This window comes from Ailuropoda melanoleuca, chromosome 11 (genome assembly GCF_002007445.2).
Source record: "Ailuropoda melanoleuca isolate Jingjing chromosome 11, ASM200744v2, whole genome shotgun sequence".
NCBI lineage: Eukaryota > Metazoa > Chordata > Mammalia > Carnivora > Ursidae > Ailuropoda > Ailuropoda melanoleuca.
Window position 1 is genome coordinate 36,485,048 of NC_048228.1, and position 17,179 is coordinate 36,502,226.

General features: G+C 37.0%; 1 protein-coding gene across 1 annotated transcript in view; it reads right to left on the minus strand.

The window, feature by feature from the left end:
• GRID2 (glutamate ionotropic receptor delta type subunit 2) overlaps nucleotides 1–11,415 on the minus strand; it is a 1,429,995-nt gene extending 1,418,580 nt beyond the window's left edge. Inside the window, exon 1 of the mRNA XM_034672012.1 lies at nucleotides 10,949–11,415. Within this exon, the coding sequence (XP_034527903.1) occupies nucleotides 10,949–11,036 (88 nt within the window). The 5' untranslated portion in view covers nucleotides 11,037–11,415. The remainder of the gene's footprint in view (nucleotides 1–10,948) is intronic.
• Between the last annotated feature and the right edge of the window lie 5,764 nt (nucleotides 11,416–17,179).

The following is a 17,179-nucleotide window of genomic DNA, read 5'->3' on the forward strand; positions in this document are numbered from 1 at the left end:
AAAAATGAAAAGAGTAAGAGGAAAAAGGGAGAGACTTTCCCTTAGCACTTGCTAGCACATGACTGCACTGACTTTCTAGTCTAAAGGTATAACATGGTGAAGGAGCAACCATCAGAAAGCTGACTCAAACAACGTTTTATTATAAATTAAGACCCTTTAGGGGCGCCTGGGTGGCTCAATCCTTGAGCGTCTGCCTTCAGCTCAGGGCGTGATCCGAGGGTCCTGGGATCAAGCCCTGCAACGGGCTCCTCCACTGGGAGCCTGTTTCTGCCTCTCCCACTCCCCCTGCGTGTGTTTCTTCTCTTGCTGGCTGTCTCTCTCTCTGTCAAATAAATAAATAAAATCTTTAAAAAATAAAAAAATAAAGGATGGTAAACATGTCTTATGTGAATAGCTTTGTAATCAGCTGAGCACATAACAGGTGCTCAATTAGCATTGGTTGAATCAAAAAAAAAAGTCACGTGCAATGGTTTTCATGACACCCTAAAAGTATATTTTCCACAAATGGAAGATAATGATATAGATTATGATTTCTCAGCTTGAAAATAAAGAATTATAAAAAAATATCCAAAACACACCATGACTACACCACCAGGAAAAGAAGAGTAATCCCTGTTGAGTCTGTGTTTGACTCACCACCACACTAATGTGTTACAATTTTTTTCAATAATTTTGTTAATAAGAAATTTATAATGGTTTTCATAAAAACCATGCATCCTCTGGGCTATGTAAGAGTTTCTGGCATTTCTTTAAAAAAAATTACTAGTTTTCTGTTATTGCTGTTTATAGAAGCCACAAAGATGAAGTTGGAGAGTGAAGAGCAAGATCATAATTGCCACTATACTACCAACGATTTTCTGTTGTCACATTGCAGAGATGATCAGAAGAAAGAATCAGTCTTCTAGATTTTAATTCAATTTAAGCTACACGCAACAGAAAAATAGGACTGACTCTCTTATCCCACTTTAACTCCTAAGATATTACCTGGCCTTTGGTTTTTAAGATAGTAAGCCAGTCTAAAAGGTGCTGCTTGTGGGGCAGGTCATTTTAATGATATCAGGGTTAAGCACCCTAAGTGCTTCCACCAATTTTAGATGGCCATTAAACTAAAATTTGTATTTAAAACTGCTAAACACTTCCCTCAAATGATTATATTTCACCACCTCAGGAAGTTATGAACTAGCAAGTTTAAAGTAACTTTTGATGTTATATATTTCATTAATTATGTTCCTTGGCTCCAGCCATACACAGCTTGCTTTCTTTAATCAGTCATTGCTGTGCCCAAACCACAGGACTTCTATCTCCTCACTGTTCATGTATTCCATGTTTATACATTAATTAATAGATGTAACCAAGCAGAAACAACATGTAACATTCATATTACATTGTCTCGATAAGAAAATATTTTTGTAGAGCAGATAGCACTGGAAATGGCAAAGAACACAGACAAATATAATTCACTTGCTATTAGTATTCTTATTTTAATACAAATGTTCTTATTTTAGCTGCAGACGAATGAAATATACATAACTTATGTGTGTATTTATAGGAGACCAATGAGAGAACTAAGGTTCATTTTCAGACGGCTGAATTCTGAGGTTAGAAAATTTAGAACATTTCCTTTCCTCATTTGCACCTATGACTAAAGATCTGTCAGCTATACTATAGCACAAATAGAAGTGAAAGTTCTATAAAAGGAAATATTTAAAGATGTCACTGAAAATTAATATCATATGAATCTCTTTCATCTATTTAATTTCTATGTGGCAATAATATGCATTGCCTTATGAAATAACTGTATTTTTTTAAAATTGTCCCAAATGATTTTAAGTATATCAAATATATAGAATTTACTTAGAGGAAACCCATAATCAATTCAAACGTATCTACTGAAACAAGAGGATTTCATACTATTTTGATACCATTTATAATGCAGGAATATTATGTGTTCTTAAAATTAATATATTACTAAAAAACTAAATGTTGATTCTATTTATAATGGTATACCATTACTCATCAAGGTATAATCCACTCATAATTTCAGGTAAAAAATTTTTACCCGAATTTTAGTGCTTATCTGGGAAATTAAATGAAGCACAAATGCAGAAAAACAAATAGAGTCTATTTCAGAGAGGACATCTAAACTTCTCTAGTGTATTGGCACGGGCCCAGTTTCACTTGGTCCCAGATTACAAAACAAAACAAAAGCAACAAGGACAAGCAAACAAACAAAAATAAATAAAACAGTGCTATTCACTTACTATCCAAACTCGGGAATCCAATTGGTTTGAATAAAAAAAAAATTATTTTAAATCCTCTAACTGAAAATGCTCTTATACTTGAAACTTTAAAAAATTACCATACGTATCCCAACCCCCACCCTTAAAAACAAAGCCTACCTTTACCTCATATTCCCACCCCCACCACTCCCTTGCTCTCCCTTACAGAAAAACTGAGAGTTCCTCAGGTCCCATTAAATCTTCAAATCCTCCCCAATCAGTATTTTGTCACTTCTGCTCCACTGAAAGCACTTTTGTCAAAGTCATGTTTACCCTCAACATTTCTAAAACCTGTAGTCAAGTCTCCATTTTCATCCACAGAATTTGACAGGGTTTTTCCTTTCCTCCTTGAAATACTTTCCTCACTTAGCTCACACACTACTATGTCTTCTTTCTAACTCACAGGCCACTCACCTTTCTCTTTTCCTGGATCCTGGAAACATTTTAGAATGTCCCATGGCAGTCTTGAAGTTCTCTCTACACAATTATCCTTTAAATGAGCTACCCCTCTCATAGCTTTAAAGATCATATCTAAAATGATGAATTCCAAATGTACAGCTCAAATTCCTAAATCCCCCCAAAATTTCAAACTCATGTAAACAACTGCCAACTTAAATTCTGAAATTTCATGTTTAATAGAATTATCAAATTTAATAAATGCAAATTTTGATTTCTATCTAAAACTTACTCATTGTCCCATGTTCCCAATTTTAGTTAATAGTAATATATTTCACCCACTTCTTCAAGTAAAATATCTTGGAAGCCTCTTTACTCCCTCTGGATTTCTTCTAGCCAAGCAATCCACCAGAAAATCCTATTTCTCCTATTTTCAAAATATATCCACAATCTGACAACTACTCATCTACTTCAGCTACCAGCTTAGTGCAAGTCACTATCCTCAAACGAATTTTCGTAGCTGTACTCCAGCCAGTCCACCCAGAGAAGATTATCTTACTAAAATATAAATCATTTCATATCACATGTTTTATCTCGATCCTTCAGGAGCTCCCTAGATACCTGGAAGATCTAAATACCTGACCTATAGAGTCCCTACAGGATCTCCTGTAGTTGCCTCTCAAACCTTATTTCCTTCCACTTCCTGCTTTGCTGAGTAATCAATTCCATACATGTTGCACATTGACTTTCAAGATGTTCCTTAAACAAATGATTCCTCACTGTCCTGTTTCATGGCCTTTACCTTTGCTGTGCCCTCTGATACCAGATATCCACATGGTTTACTTCCTTTCTTTGAGTCAAGTCTCTGCTCCAGTGATCACCTCCTCAGAGAGGACTTACCAAACCACCATATTCAAAATAGCATACTTTGTTCAACTGCCATTCTTACATTTTTGTTCACACAATTTACCACTACTTGACATTATAACATAGTTTATCTGGTTTTTGCCTCCCCCATGAGAATGTAAGTTCCTTAAATACAGAGACACAGCTTACGTGTTCAGTATTTTAATTCCAGAGCCTAAAAACAGTACTTCATAGAGAGTAGGTTCAGTATAAATGTTTGCTGAATGAAAGAACATTCTCCCAAGTAGCACACATTCATGTTGGTAGTAATGTCTACCTTATCGTGTAGTTTCAGGAATATTAACTTCTACAATTATGATTTTGACAATGAAGCAAATGCCTTATTTAAGTTTACTTCAGAAAAATCAGGTACTTGGGCCAATAAAATAATTTATTTCTAAAAGAGCACTTTGAATTATTTGGGGATAAAGAAAAAAGTATAAGAATTGCTATTTTAATATAATTACTCATCTTTTTTATAAGTGAAAATATTTGTTAATAAGAAACTTGATTACAGAGTGATCTAAAATTTCTTAACACACAGGGACAGACCTTTCAATACTAAGCTTATTAGCTTATTACCTGGTGTGCTTTTAGTTTGTAAATTCTAAACACTATTGAAGTCTATGCCGGTTAAAACAGAAGACTACTCATTCGTCCAGTCAGCCTTAATAAACGCTAGCATTGTGGTATACTGTAAGAGTAGCACTGAACGGACCACCTTAGTATCGACAAGAAACAACACATAAACAAAATCTAAAACAAAAAACTAACAAATCCAGTTCTCTCAACCTGAAACTGGAGTTATCTAGAATATCTGATAAACAAATATGTATAATTCCTGTTCATACGGAAAAAAATTTCATTTTAATTTGAGTGATTAAGATTTTATGCTCCATTTATTTCCCCTGGTAGTTTCTTCTTTTAAAATCACTCTGAACCTAGCTATTAAGTATAGCTATATGAACCACACTTGACTGTATATCTTCTCCCAATTCCTCAAATATAGGAAACTGTTTTCATTTTAGGTCACATAATTTTAGAGCTGAGATGAAAATTAGTCTAAATCTTTTTTTAGCATTGATAATAAATAAAGACTAAAGAAAGTAACTTTCCAGGACGCCGGGGTTCAGTCAGTTAAGCAAGTAACTTTTGATTTTGGCTTCGGTCATGATCTCAGGTCCCAGGATTGAGCCCAACATGGGGCTCCACACTCAGTGGGGAGTCTACTTGAGGATTTCTCTCCCACTCCCTCTTCCCCTCCTCCCAGTCATGCATTCACTCTCTCTCTCTTTCTCTAAAATAAATATATCTTACCAAAAAAATAAGAATAACTTTCCAATTTTGCTCAGTTAACCATTGATAAAATTGGTATTTAGCCCCAAACCCTTAAATTCTAATCCAGAACATTTTTACTATGTCTTAACATCCCCCCCCCCATATAATTCACATCATCTGAAATTTGTGTCCACACCCAAATGCTAAAATTCACCTGGGCAAATGACTTGAATGTACAAATATCCACATAATCAATCCCAGAATTACTTTAGTATTTTCCCTTATCCTTTAGATATCCATCTGATCACTTAATTTTACCCTAAGTTCTTAATACATTATTCCAACAAATTTATTATAATTAATATTGGTGCAAGATAAGGTCTAAAATAATATGACAGAGTGTTCATTCATTTAATCTAGTAGTGCATTCTCTATGTGATTTTGCTGATATTAAAACGAATTTATCAGATTAAGTTGACCTAAGTTTCATCTCCATTAGTCTTGTAAGGGAATATGCTAGAAGGAAGATTTTGCCTTTTTTTAGAAAAATTCAATAAGCAGAAAAATGACTAAATGATCACAGACACTGGTTATAAAAATATAAATTACCACAAAACCCCAATGGGACTGGTAGTGGTGGTAGTTGTATGTGTTTGGAAAAGAGTGTTAAACTACATAAAACTGAATATTTACCAGGCCAAAATTATCTGAAAACATATATGATCATGCCCAAAACTCAATGGATGACACTGGTTTGAAAATATATCTGTATTTGTTTCCACATGTTTTTTTCATAGCTCTGTGTGTGTTTCATGTTACAAACATCATTTAGTTTGGTACCCCAAAAGCTCCATGAGTGAGCAGAACTACCACAGTTAAGAAATTACTTATCAAACGCCATCCACTCATTTGTTTACACCAGCAGTAATAAGCATATTTGCATCATTTTGGGTGTCTTAGATATTTTCACAGAGAATAAGTATTAAAGAATATATTTCTATTGTATTTTAAATTTGTGAAAAAGTTCCATCATTAGGTCTAGCAATCTAATCTACCTGGAGAATAGAGGGTGTTGACATGTCCTAGAACTACATTTTTATAAGACTAAGAGAGAGGGTAATATTTCCTATTTTGGTTTGAAAATAAAAACCACCTGTATCTGATAGCATCATAGACCTCATTGAATGGCATTTTTTTCAGAGAATTAAAAAATATATATATCTCATGTGGTTTTCAAGTAGGACTACAAAGGAACAGCTCAGAATGCAGTGACACCTAATGGCAAAGCTCTCTTTCTAGGCAATAAATGTATTTTCTAATAAACATTATATTTGCAGTAAAATTGTGTAAGCATTGCTACTCACCAATATGCTGTCTATAATCTGAAATATCATGAAAATCTAAAAGCAATACCAAATACTTTATTTTTTAGAAGTAAAATAACATATGCAAATGAAGAAAGGGGAGAAAAAACTTCCAGATTAGAAAGCATGGTTTTAAAATTACAATACCCTTTGAAATAAAATTACAATATAATAAACTTAGCCTTAGGAATTGAATTAAATATAATGCATCTTCCATTACTCCTAACAATTTCAACTGGTTTCTACTTTTTAAAAAGTCAAAAGTTAATCACCTTGATTTTTATTCATATTTGAATTAAAATTTATAGGAGATATTTATTGGGTGTACACTTCACTCGGAGTAGAAAGCAAAGGTCCTTGGTGTAATGGCTTATTAGTCATGTCATAGTTGATATTGTTGATTAATAACACTGTCTAACTTAATGCACATCTGAATTATGTTTCAAATAACTGTATTAATGATACAGAAAAGAATAACAGTAAAGTACGCCCTTATTTTAAATTCAGAAACTACTTGTTCATACATTCCAGAAGTTTACACTATATGCTATCTGTAACTTAGGGAGAAAACAACTACTGTAAATAAAAAAGGGATAATTTAAATCATTGAGATATCTTATACAGTGCAAGGAGTCCTTAATGACTCCTGGGGGCTATTGTACCCAATGCATGTTATGCAAAGAGCTGGAAAAAAAAATATTTTGGTGTAAGACACAGTACATTTTCTGGAAATACTTTTACATTCTGTATTTGATAAAACAGTCCTCAGTGCAGAAATCATGAAAACTATTGCTTTAAATCTGTCATCTATTACTGTTTTTAATGTGGACGTTTTATTCACCCACCAGTCTTACACTTTAATTTGAACTTTCTTGTAATGAAAATAATCTGTGCATTGTTTTAGGCTTCTCAAACAAATCATAATGATTATGATCTCAGAGGATAAAGTACCATGTGCTTATGAGAAAAACATAAATAAATGGTTTGTTTCTATTCCCTGTTGGCATAAGGTATTTTACTATGACTGATAACAAGAAAAACCTGCGAGTGATTTTCATAATATGTGACTACGCTGTTTGAGCATATCCTTGTAGAGATATATAACCGAGGATAGCACATTTCAATCAGTTCTGTGAGCACAGGAACCAGATAAAGAAATGAGCATACATTAAATTGTTAAAACATGAGATCCTCCATATTAGATTTGAAGCAAAACACAAACTGTGCAGTTGACTGGAAATGCCACCTAATCCCTGCTTAATTAAAGCAGTGCTCTACACTCCTGTTGTGTTTAGGGAGTAAAGAGTGTGGAACGACTGATGTATGAAGAAAATAGCAGTCAGCGTGGCTAATCTCAAAGACTTTCAAGCTTTCTAGCTACATAAATCAGAGCGACTTTTGAATAGCCTCATAAAACACAGTATCATTGCCATTCCACTCACGATTTTTTGGTTCTTCCTACAGCATGCAGATCATTAGGAAACTTCTAAGCAATCAAGTAATGTGGGTCTGATGAAATTACTCAATCAATGCACAGGCTCAAAGTAAAAGCATAATTCAAAATTGCAGTTTTTATATGTCAAAAGATCTTTCTTTTTGGGGGCAAAGAATATCACAATCTAGGTGATTCATTTCTAAATACTATGTGTATGAATGTGCTTTAAACAAATGTATGTAATTATCAAATATCTTTAAAATGTGATTTAACAGAAAAAGTAATTATGTATGATATTAGTGCATTTTTTACTGAAATACATTGTCACTTCAATCACAATATTTCATCATTGTACTGAACTCGTGTTTAATAAAATATATTAGAGTTTAAAATATGTCATTGACTTTTAAAAACTACCTGCATGAAATAAAAACAAAGAGAAAGAAAGAATGGAGAGAGTTTTCATATATATAATTCTGTTCAACACCAAAAGGATTCAATATTTAAAGAACCTATTAGAGCAGTGTCTTTTTTTTCTTTCCAGCTTCCCTGAACTACACATTGCAGCTACTTTCTATGTGAGCACACCACATAAGGCTAGAAAAATCTTTCATTTCTGCATATCTCCTTATAACTCTAGAGTTGAAATATTCACTTTCCCTTCAGTTTCATCACTTTCATCCCTTAAATCCTGAAATAATACATTTGCCATAAGCATATTTCTCCCATTAAATATTTAAATGAAAGCAATCACCTCCTAAAGAGAATTAATTCTCTTTTGCTAGTCAACCAGGTAAACTGATCCAATGAATATTCACTGATGGTTTAAAACTTTAATATGGGCATTTAGTTTTGAATTTATTATTCTTTGGCTGGGATGGGAGATGGAAGTAGGAGGGGCTTTTAACCTCTGACACGCACTCAAATTAGTCTTGGTCATTTTCTTTAATTTGGGAAGTAATATTTATCATTATATTATAAAAGATATGAAGCATTTGAAGCAATTATCAATTTGCTAGCTTCAGGACAATATTAGGTAGCCTATAAAAGAAGCTAATCCTCTTGCCTAATGTACTAATTGCATTCAAGTCAAATTGTCTTATAAGTATTCCTTTTAATAGGATATACACAGATCATGCATACAACCTACTTTCTGAAGAAATCTGTAATTTGTACACAGTTACCTTTTTTTGGGGGGGGGGTCTGGTTATAAATAAGCCATGTCACACTGACAGACAACAGAATGCGAAGGAAAAAATACAACAGTTGTGTTCTATTTAGAAACAAATGATCAGAGTGCATTGCAAAATAGTATTCAGCTGATAAAGGACAGCAAGAACTGTAGGTGTTTGCAAATAATACATTTATTCTGTAGACCACAGAATAAGCAATAAAATAAGCATTCATCCACAAGCCTTTTCTCCTGAGCGATGAAGAGCATAGGCAGAAATCCCTAATCATAAAATGAATGTAATGGTACCATAGTAATATATATATATATATATATATATATTACTATATATATCTATCTATCTGCATCCTGCTCCCATTTACAATTGGACATAAATGTATGTCATTTCTTTAAGAGGAGCACAGTTCATTTCCGAATTCTATCAGAACATTACTGAACCCCTCAATGAGGCCATAATTTCTCCCTGAAAAGTTCTGAACCCACAGGCCCTGCTAGCCCCCAGGAAAAACGTGATCTAGCAGTCAAGCTATCTAGTGCTTAATTTACTTAATGCATAAGTGCAAGGTTTTGCGAATCCTGACCTCATTACCCCTTATACAGAGACATGTATGGTTCTATTGATATAAATGACAGAGAATGGCAGACATGTTTACAAAGACCGCCTCTGAGACCGAGAAGGAGTCCCCTGGAGCTGAGGGGCTGGCCGCTGTGTAGGCACACACCAGACAGAAGCCCCTCGCTTGGGCAGGCACAAGAGCCACCTGAAGCAGGTTCCCTTCCTGGACTCTTGGAGGAGTGTGTGTGCGTGTGTGTGTTGAGCAGGGGAGGGGCAGGGGGACGAAAGGAGGAGATGCTGCGACCCATCTGTCGCTTCAATTTGAAGAACATCAAGCCGTGTGGACAGATTAAAAGTCCTGTGCCCAGAAAATTCCCCAAGAGGGGTCTCTCTTCCTCCCAGTAAATGAACCTTGCTGGCCCGCGGACGCGAATTTCCGAAAAGGAAATCGTCGCATTAACGCAGAAAAGGCTGCAGGAGCCCATCTCCACTCAGCTCTTACAGATTAGCAAGTGAGAAGAGTTGGAGCCTGAAGCCGCGAGCGCTGTGCATGATAATGACGCGCGGCCCCCACCCGCCCCCGCCCCCGCCTGCGCCCGCGCCCGCGCCCGCGCCCGCCGCGGCCAGTCCCGGCCCGTCTGGTTGCAAATAGGTGGGGCCACGAGCATCTCCGAGCCGGCTCGGCGTCCTTCTTGCAGTCAGGCCGGCCGGCCGGAGCCAAACGCCTTTGCTCTCGGCCTTGAGCGGCAAGTCAGAGTTGACCGCGAGACAAGGCGAGGCAGGTGTCTGCAAGGTAGCCCACGAGGGCGGCCCGCGCGCCCTGCGCTTCTCGTGCGCCCGGGAGCCAGTCTCGCCGCCGCTCCAGGCCGGGGGAGTGTGCGAAGCAGCGAGGCGCGCGGCTCCCGGTCCTCAGCTACACCGCCGCCAGCCCCTCCCGCCACCGTCGCGGCGACTCTGCGCGAGTACCGCAAAGCCAAGAGGACGCGAAGAGGAAAAGGAGGCTGGGGGCGCAGCCAGCACCCCGTCACCATCGCACAACGCTGCGGCTAACGCAGCTCGCTCACGTTGCAAAACCACCTGTTCGATCCGAAGGGAGCTCCCCCCACCTCTCACCCCAGTTTTCGCCTCACAGGTGACACACACCTCTTCTTTCCCCTAAAGAATTTTTTTTTTTTTAATGGAGCAAATGTACATCCGGGAAAGAATATGGAAGGTAGAGTCGATTAAACTTCCTTTCCCCACACACTTAGAACCCACCCCCCGCACTTCCCGGCACACACGCACAACTGAGGTAAACTCGAGACCCCCACGCATCCAGCATACACTCCACGATTCACCGCGAAACAACAGCCCAAGTCAAGGTTCGAGCATCCACATCCTGCCCGAAAACTGAACAAGTGTGAGGGAAGGTTAGCGGGAAGGGGCAATAAACCAAAGCCAGCGCCAATAAGCCACACACAGGGCGGAGAGGGGGAGGCAAAGGGAAATATTTTCTAACCCAAACGTTAAAAGTACCCACAGGCAACATCTGCCCTTTCTTACCGATATGAATGATTGAATCCGCATTCGCCAAGTCCCAGGTTCGAGACCACCAGACGGACAAAACCAAGAGCAAGGGGAAAACTTCCATCTCCTCCAATGCTGAATCTCTTTTAGGATGGTTCCTCTTTCAATATATTTTTTAAACCAGTCCGAAGAGTTTGAGGTCACGATAGAGTTTAGCGCAGTTTTTTTTTTTTTTTTTTTTCTAAATTCCTGTTGCCAGAGCAAAGCCTTTAATCGTCGCTGAGGAAGCAGAGCGAGTAAGAGAGCCCAGGCTGAGGAAACCTCCTTCGCAAAGCCGTGTCACTTGGAGGGGAATTTTGGCATCGCCAGAGTTGTTTGCAGTTTGGCTTTTAAAAAATGTATCCAGCCTCGGCTGCTCTCGGGCAGGGGGAGAGGCTGGAGCTCAGACCTTCCCCATCGCTGCGCCGGGGCCGCGGGTCTCCAGTCCCAGCTCCGCCGCAACTTCCAACAGACCACCCCCCCTACACGCCGGATGTTCCCCTCCCCCTCCCCCAACCAAAAANCCAAAAAAAAAAAAAAAAAGCGCCCCTCGCCCCCGCCCCAACGGCCCGCAGAGAATCACTTGTCTTCGCTGCCAAAATAAAATCTAAGTGGAAAGGAAAGATTAGGAGATTCCAAGCGGAGCAGCCAGATTCCAACAGGGAAGGGAAAAAAGCCCTCTCCAAAAGGGGTAGTAAAAGTGAACTTCAAGGTAATGCAGATAGTAATGCAGTGAAAATTCCTTTTCTGCGCGAGGCGGGGAGCAGAGCTCGGCGAGGCGGGCCCGGGGCGCCGGTTCGCTCGGGCGCGGTGGCGGGGGAGTTGCGCCGGGCGCGAGCAGCGGGGCCGGGCCGGCGGAGGGAAGCCTGCGGGCTGCAGGATGCTTTTGAAGCGGTTCGCCTGGCGGGATGCAGAGAGCGAGCAAGCAGCGAGCCTGGCAGCTTCAGCACTAGCCCCACGTTGCCTAGAAATGGATCACCTAGGAGAACGAGCGAGCCCGCGAGAGAGCGGTGCTGTCAGGCGGAGAGAGGGGGAACCGAGAGAGAGGAAGAGCTTCTCTCTAATAACCACCTCCTCCCCCTATCTGCAATACAAGGGAGAAACAAAATAGTGCTCTCATTTCCCTTGGAATCTTCAACTGGGACTGAGAAAAAGGCAGGACTCCAAGAAAAAAAACGTTGAAGCTTTTGGGTTGTGTTTTGTTTTGTTTTTTAGGAGGTTAAAGGCAACCTGAAAAAGCCACCCCACTTATTTAACCTTGCTATTGCTATTCTCCAACAGGTATCAGAATTTTTCTAGTCTTTGCCTGGAATTAGTCACATTGGATAAAAACAAATTAGGGACACCTGGTCACTAAGGGAAAAAGAGACCTAGAAAGCTTTTAATGAGATTTCAATTATAAAGTTATAAAAAGGAGAGGACGTGCTAATTATTTTTATACAGTGATTTTTTTCTCTCTCTCCAGAGTATTTTTAGGCAATCAGGATAAAGGATAAAGAAGAACGTGAAATAAAAAAAAAATATAATAATTAAGTAAAATACATGCTTCAGTGAAACATTTGATCCAAATATTACATTGAGTAGCTCTGACAATGGACCTATGTATATAAATTAAGAATGAGGAAGTTAGTTGCTTCTCCATGAAAAGAGCTGAAAAAGTACTGAATGACAGCCTCCCAGTCCCAGAACGAAAGGATTTTTGGCATGCTTATTCCTTGAAATATAATCCGGACAGTTGTGACTTCCTTTCTTGTAATGATTATCTTATATTCAGTCTGACCCCACTTCAGACTGAAGGTTTGTTAACACAACCAAATAAGTAGTTAAGGCCAGATCTTAATAATACTATTTCAATTATAACTGGAATCCTTTGGAAATGTCGCTATTTGGGATGTGTAGATGTCAAACTCCTTAAGTAACCTTTCAGAGCCCTCCCTTACTTTTATATTTGGCAAACCTCTTTTCTTCTTGAGACTTTCTAGGCTGGTGAATTGGGCTACTATCTCTCCAAACACAGTTGTAGGTTCTCACTTCTGTGAAATGCATTCTTTCATTCATCTTGTGTACTTTTTCCCTGAACTTTCCAGAAAATGTGCTGCCATACGGTTACTTAGGTCAATAATTTGGTTGGAAGGTATCTATTCATTCTTCTAAACACTCTGCTTTACCACTTCAAAGCTTAATTCAAATTTTACCCATGACATAACGTCCAATCCTTTAATATGGAAAAAATCCATCCTTCTTTTGTGTTCTCATAGCACACTCTACCTTTATATTAGAGTTAGATGGGACTATTTCTGAATTAGACCATCAATGCCCTGAGAGTGAGGACCATAGCTTATTCATTTTTTATTCACTGCAGCATTTTACATAGAGCCCTTTTGTTGACTTGGATTTCATCATTTCCTTCTGAATCTGGCATAAATCAGTGCTTCCAAGAAGCCATCACTGATTAATTTGTCTCAGTTTTGATCATTCCTTTATCTTTATTTTTCCCATCAGTATACATGTACTCAATTTGCTTGTATTAATGTTTTTGATGTCATTTTACTTCTTGAAGGGTTCTGTTGTGATTTCATGGATCATATTTTGTTGTTAAAAATAATGAAGTTTTTGAAAGAATGGATATATCTCTCCATAGTTTGCTTCTATTATATTATTCACAAGGGTGTTTAAAAAATCGATGGGTCACTATGTGCTCTATGAAGAAAAAAATTGTGAAATAACCATTAACATGGAAAGAACCTGTAATATGTTTGAATCAGAGAACTAGGAGAAACCAAAACATTAGCTGGCTCTGTCCTGGCTTAATAAATGTCATTCCTGGAGATAGCTAAATATAGTCAATTCATATTATCTTCTATCTTGGAAATCTGTTCTGGAGTATTATGAGTAAAACATTTTCATTATTCCCAAATCCTCCCATTTATTGGTTTTCAAAGGTAACTTCACTTTGGAATAACCTGGAAAGCTTTTCAAAAAGGTCACTTCAGGCTAATTGAATCAAAATCTCTGGGGTTTGGGGTCTGACCAATATGTTTTAAACTCTCTGAGTATGACTTTAATGTGTAGCCATACTTCAGAACTACTGTCACAATACTCAGATATTTACAAGAGCCTGCCTGACACATCACAAAAACCATAAAGGCATCAAAATGCATATTCCTGACATTTAGAAGAAATAGTAGTACCATGAGATTTAGCTTTCTAAAAGTAACACAGTTAATGCAGAATTGAAGCATAATAGTGGCTTATTGATTTTAAATTTAACAATATCAATCACTCTTTTAACTGTTGAAATAATTTCCATTTCAAATGAGCCCTTATTAGTGGTTTTTGTATGAAATACGAGTTTAAACACATTTTTAAATTATGTGTTAATCATATTTCCTACTATTTTAGAATATTTCACATTGTGATATAATTAGATGGATACAATATTAGTTTACTTAGGTTAGCTGGATGCAAAGTTCTTTAATGTGTAAGTTAGATGTTAAATTCCAGAGAGGAAAAAAATAGGAAATTCACTGGTTGTACTTCCATATAAGCTTTTTATGAAGGCCATCTATTAGTCTAATTAAGGCTACTTAGCTTTAATTCAAGCATTATCATATGGAAATGGCTGATACATCCAGCTTGCTGCACTGAAATTCAAAACTTTGGCATTCTAACATATTTTTTGTGTGTGGAAAAAACAGCTTCCATTCATGAAAATTTTATACCAATGATTAATTTTTAGAATAAAAATGTAAGGGAAACATGAGTCATGATTTATTCTTCCTATGTGGAGACTGTCAATTCAATTCAGGCATGAGTTCTGTTAAGAGCATCAATACAATAATCCCTCCCTTATCCGCAGTTTTACTTTCCAGAGTTTCAGTTACCCACAGTCAACCATGGTCTGGAAGCCTATGATAATCCTTTTGTAACATCAGAAGATCAACAGCAGCCTAATGCTTTGCCACAATGTTTATGTCATTCACATCACCTCCTCTCATCACATAGGCATTTTATCATGCTACGTCATCATTAGTAAAGAGGTGAGTACAGTACAATAAGATATTTTGAGAGAGAGAGAGGGACCGCATTCATATACCTTTTATTACGGTATATTGTTATAATAGCTTTGTTTTATTATTAGTGTTGTTAATCTCTTACTGTGCCTAATTTATCATTTAAGCTTTATCATAGGTATGTATGTAGAGCAATAATCCTAGTATATATAAGGTTCAGTACTAGCTGTGGTTTCAGGCATCCACTGTGGGTCTTCAAACATATACCCTGTGGATAAGGGAGACTACTGTAATTTCAAGAAGTGGTAGATAATCCTAGCAGCTTTAAGGTGTAAAGAATAATGATTATTTTTTATGGAAGAACAGAATTTGGGAGAATTATTAATTTGAATTTTTGGGAGGGATATGCAGGCTTCTTTAATCATGTACAATGTACTGTGTGTAAAGAAAACAACATAATGGAAATCCCTGGAATATATAATTCTTTCACTTTTACTTTAAACAAATACTAGGAATACCAATGTCTAAACTTTAAAAATCAGCTGCTCACTGAATGTTGCAATGGTAGTAAGTCAACTTACATTAGTCAATTTTAAAGAACTTCAATAATATTCAGTGACTCAAGAGATGTATTTTGTTTTGATATAAAACTGTAAATTTATGGGATAGCTTACTTGAAAATTAGGGTGAAAACAGCTTTGAAAAGAGTATCAGAGAAAAAATAGGATGTAATGCATTTTGATCATTTTTTCTAATTTGCTACAATTGCATCATTAGTATTACAAATATGATAGCCTCACAAATGATTCTAAGTATACCGCAACTTTAATTAATATGAATATGAAAGGAAAACTGTGAGCTTGCAATGACTGACTACCTGCATATGCAGGCAATAACAAATTATGGCTGTAAATTTATAACTGAGATGTTCATTTGCAGAAGTAAAAATCAAATTCTTTTTGTTTGAGGGGCTGAAAAGGCAACTGTTATACTTAGATCAAAGAAGTTCAAACCTCAATGGGACTTTAGGGCCTCTTTTATTCAATGCTTGGTTTTCTAGAAGAGAATGAGAAATTGAGTCACAGAAGTTGTACTGACATTTGTTAAAAGACTCAAAGTTAGAAAACACATTTTTTTGACTTTTAAATATGCTTCAAGAAAATCATTAAATCACACATTTCTATGTAACATATTCACAATGGGTATACCATATTCTTTTGGTGGGGGTCAACCTTGCAGTCACCACCACTTTCTACTCTGTCAAACTATGTTATCTGTGACACTAGTGCAAATCTTATGCTTGATAACAGGTGATACTTCCTTCCTGCCTCCCTCCTTCCCTTCCTTCCTTCCTTCCTTCCTTCTTGCCTTCCTCCTTTCCTTCCACATTAAGCTCTTAATCCCTTCCTCCCTTTCAACACTTTCCCTAAATCTGCAAGGCTGCCCTGTCAGAGCAATGTCATGTTTTTTCTTACTCAGGGAGATATACATTCCAACCAAATTCTATAAATAGATTATTGATAAGAGGTTTTTTTTGTTAATATTAGAACTTTATCAAACTTACCTATTATTAAAGTTAACTCAAGTCAAAACTTTAAATTTCAAAGCTCTTCCACTGTCCATACATTAGCCATCATATTGAAATTTTTATTAAGTTTTTTTTATTTTAATTCCAGTATAGTTAACATACAGTGTCATATTAGTTTCAGGTGTACAATAGAGAGATACAAGACTTCTATACATTACTCAGTACTCATCATGATAATCCCCATTACCTATTTCATCCTGAACTTCTAAGAGCAAAAATTAGTTATACGTATCAGGGCACCAATTTTAGTTTAGACTTCTTATCTCTAATATCTGGTGTTGATGTGGAATTTTAAGTAGAATATTAATAAAAATCAAGCAAGTAGTGGATAGAGGTAAAATGATGACTTATAACCCAACAGGGGCACTTTATTTTGAGATTGGCCCCTCACTACATTATATCCTGTCCCCACAAGATGGCAGCCATGCTTGACGTAGATTTAATCAGCTTACTTTTTTAATGTCTCAATACTTAACAGTTTACCAGAGTATTATTAACCCATGTTAGTCAAATGACTATATTTATGCAAACTTGATATGTTAAGTAATTTCTTAGGTAAGTTGATTTTCTGAAATTTTATTTCTTCTGAGATTTACACATAAGAATAATAAATATCTATTATTATGT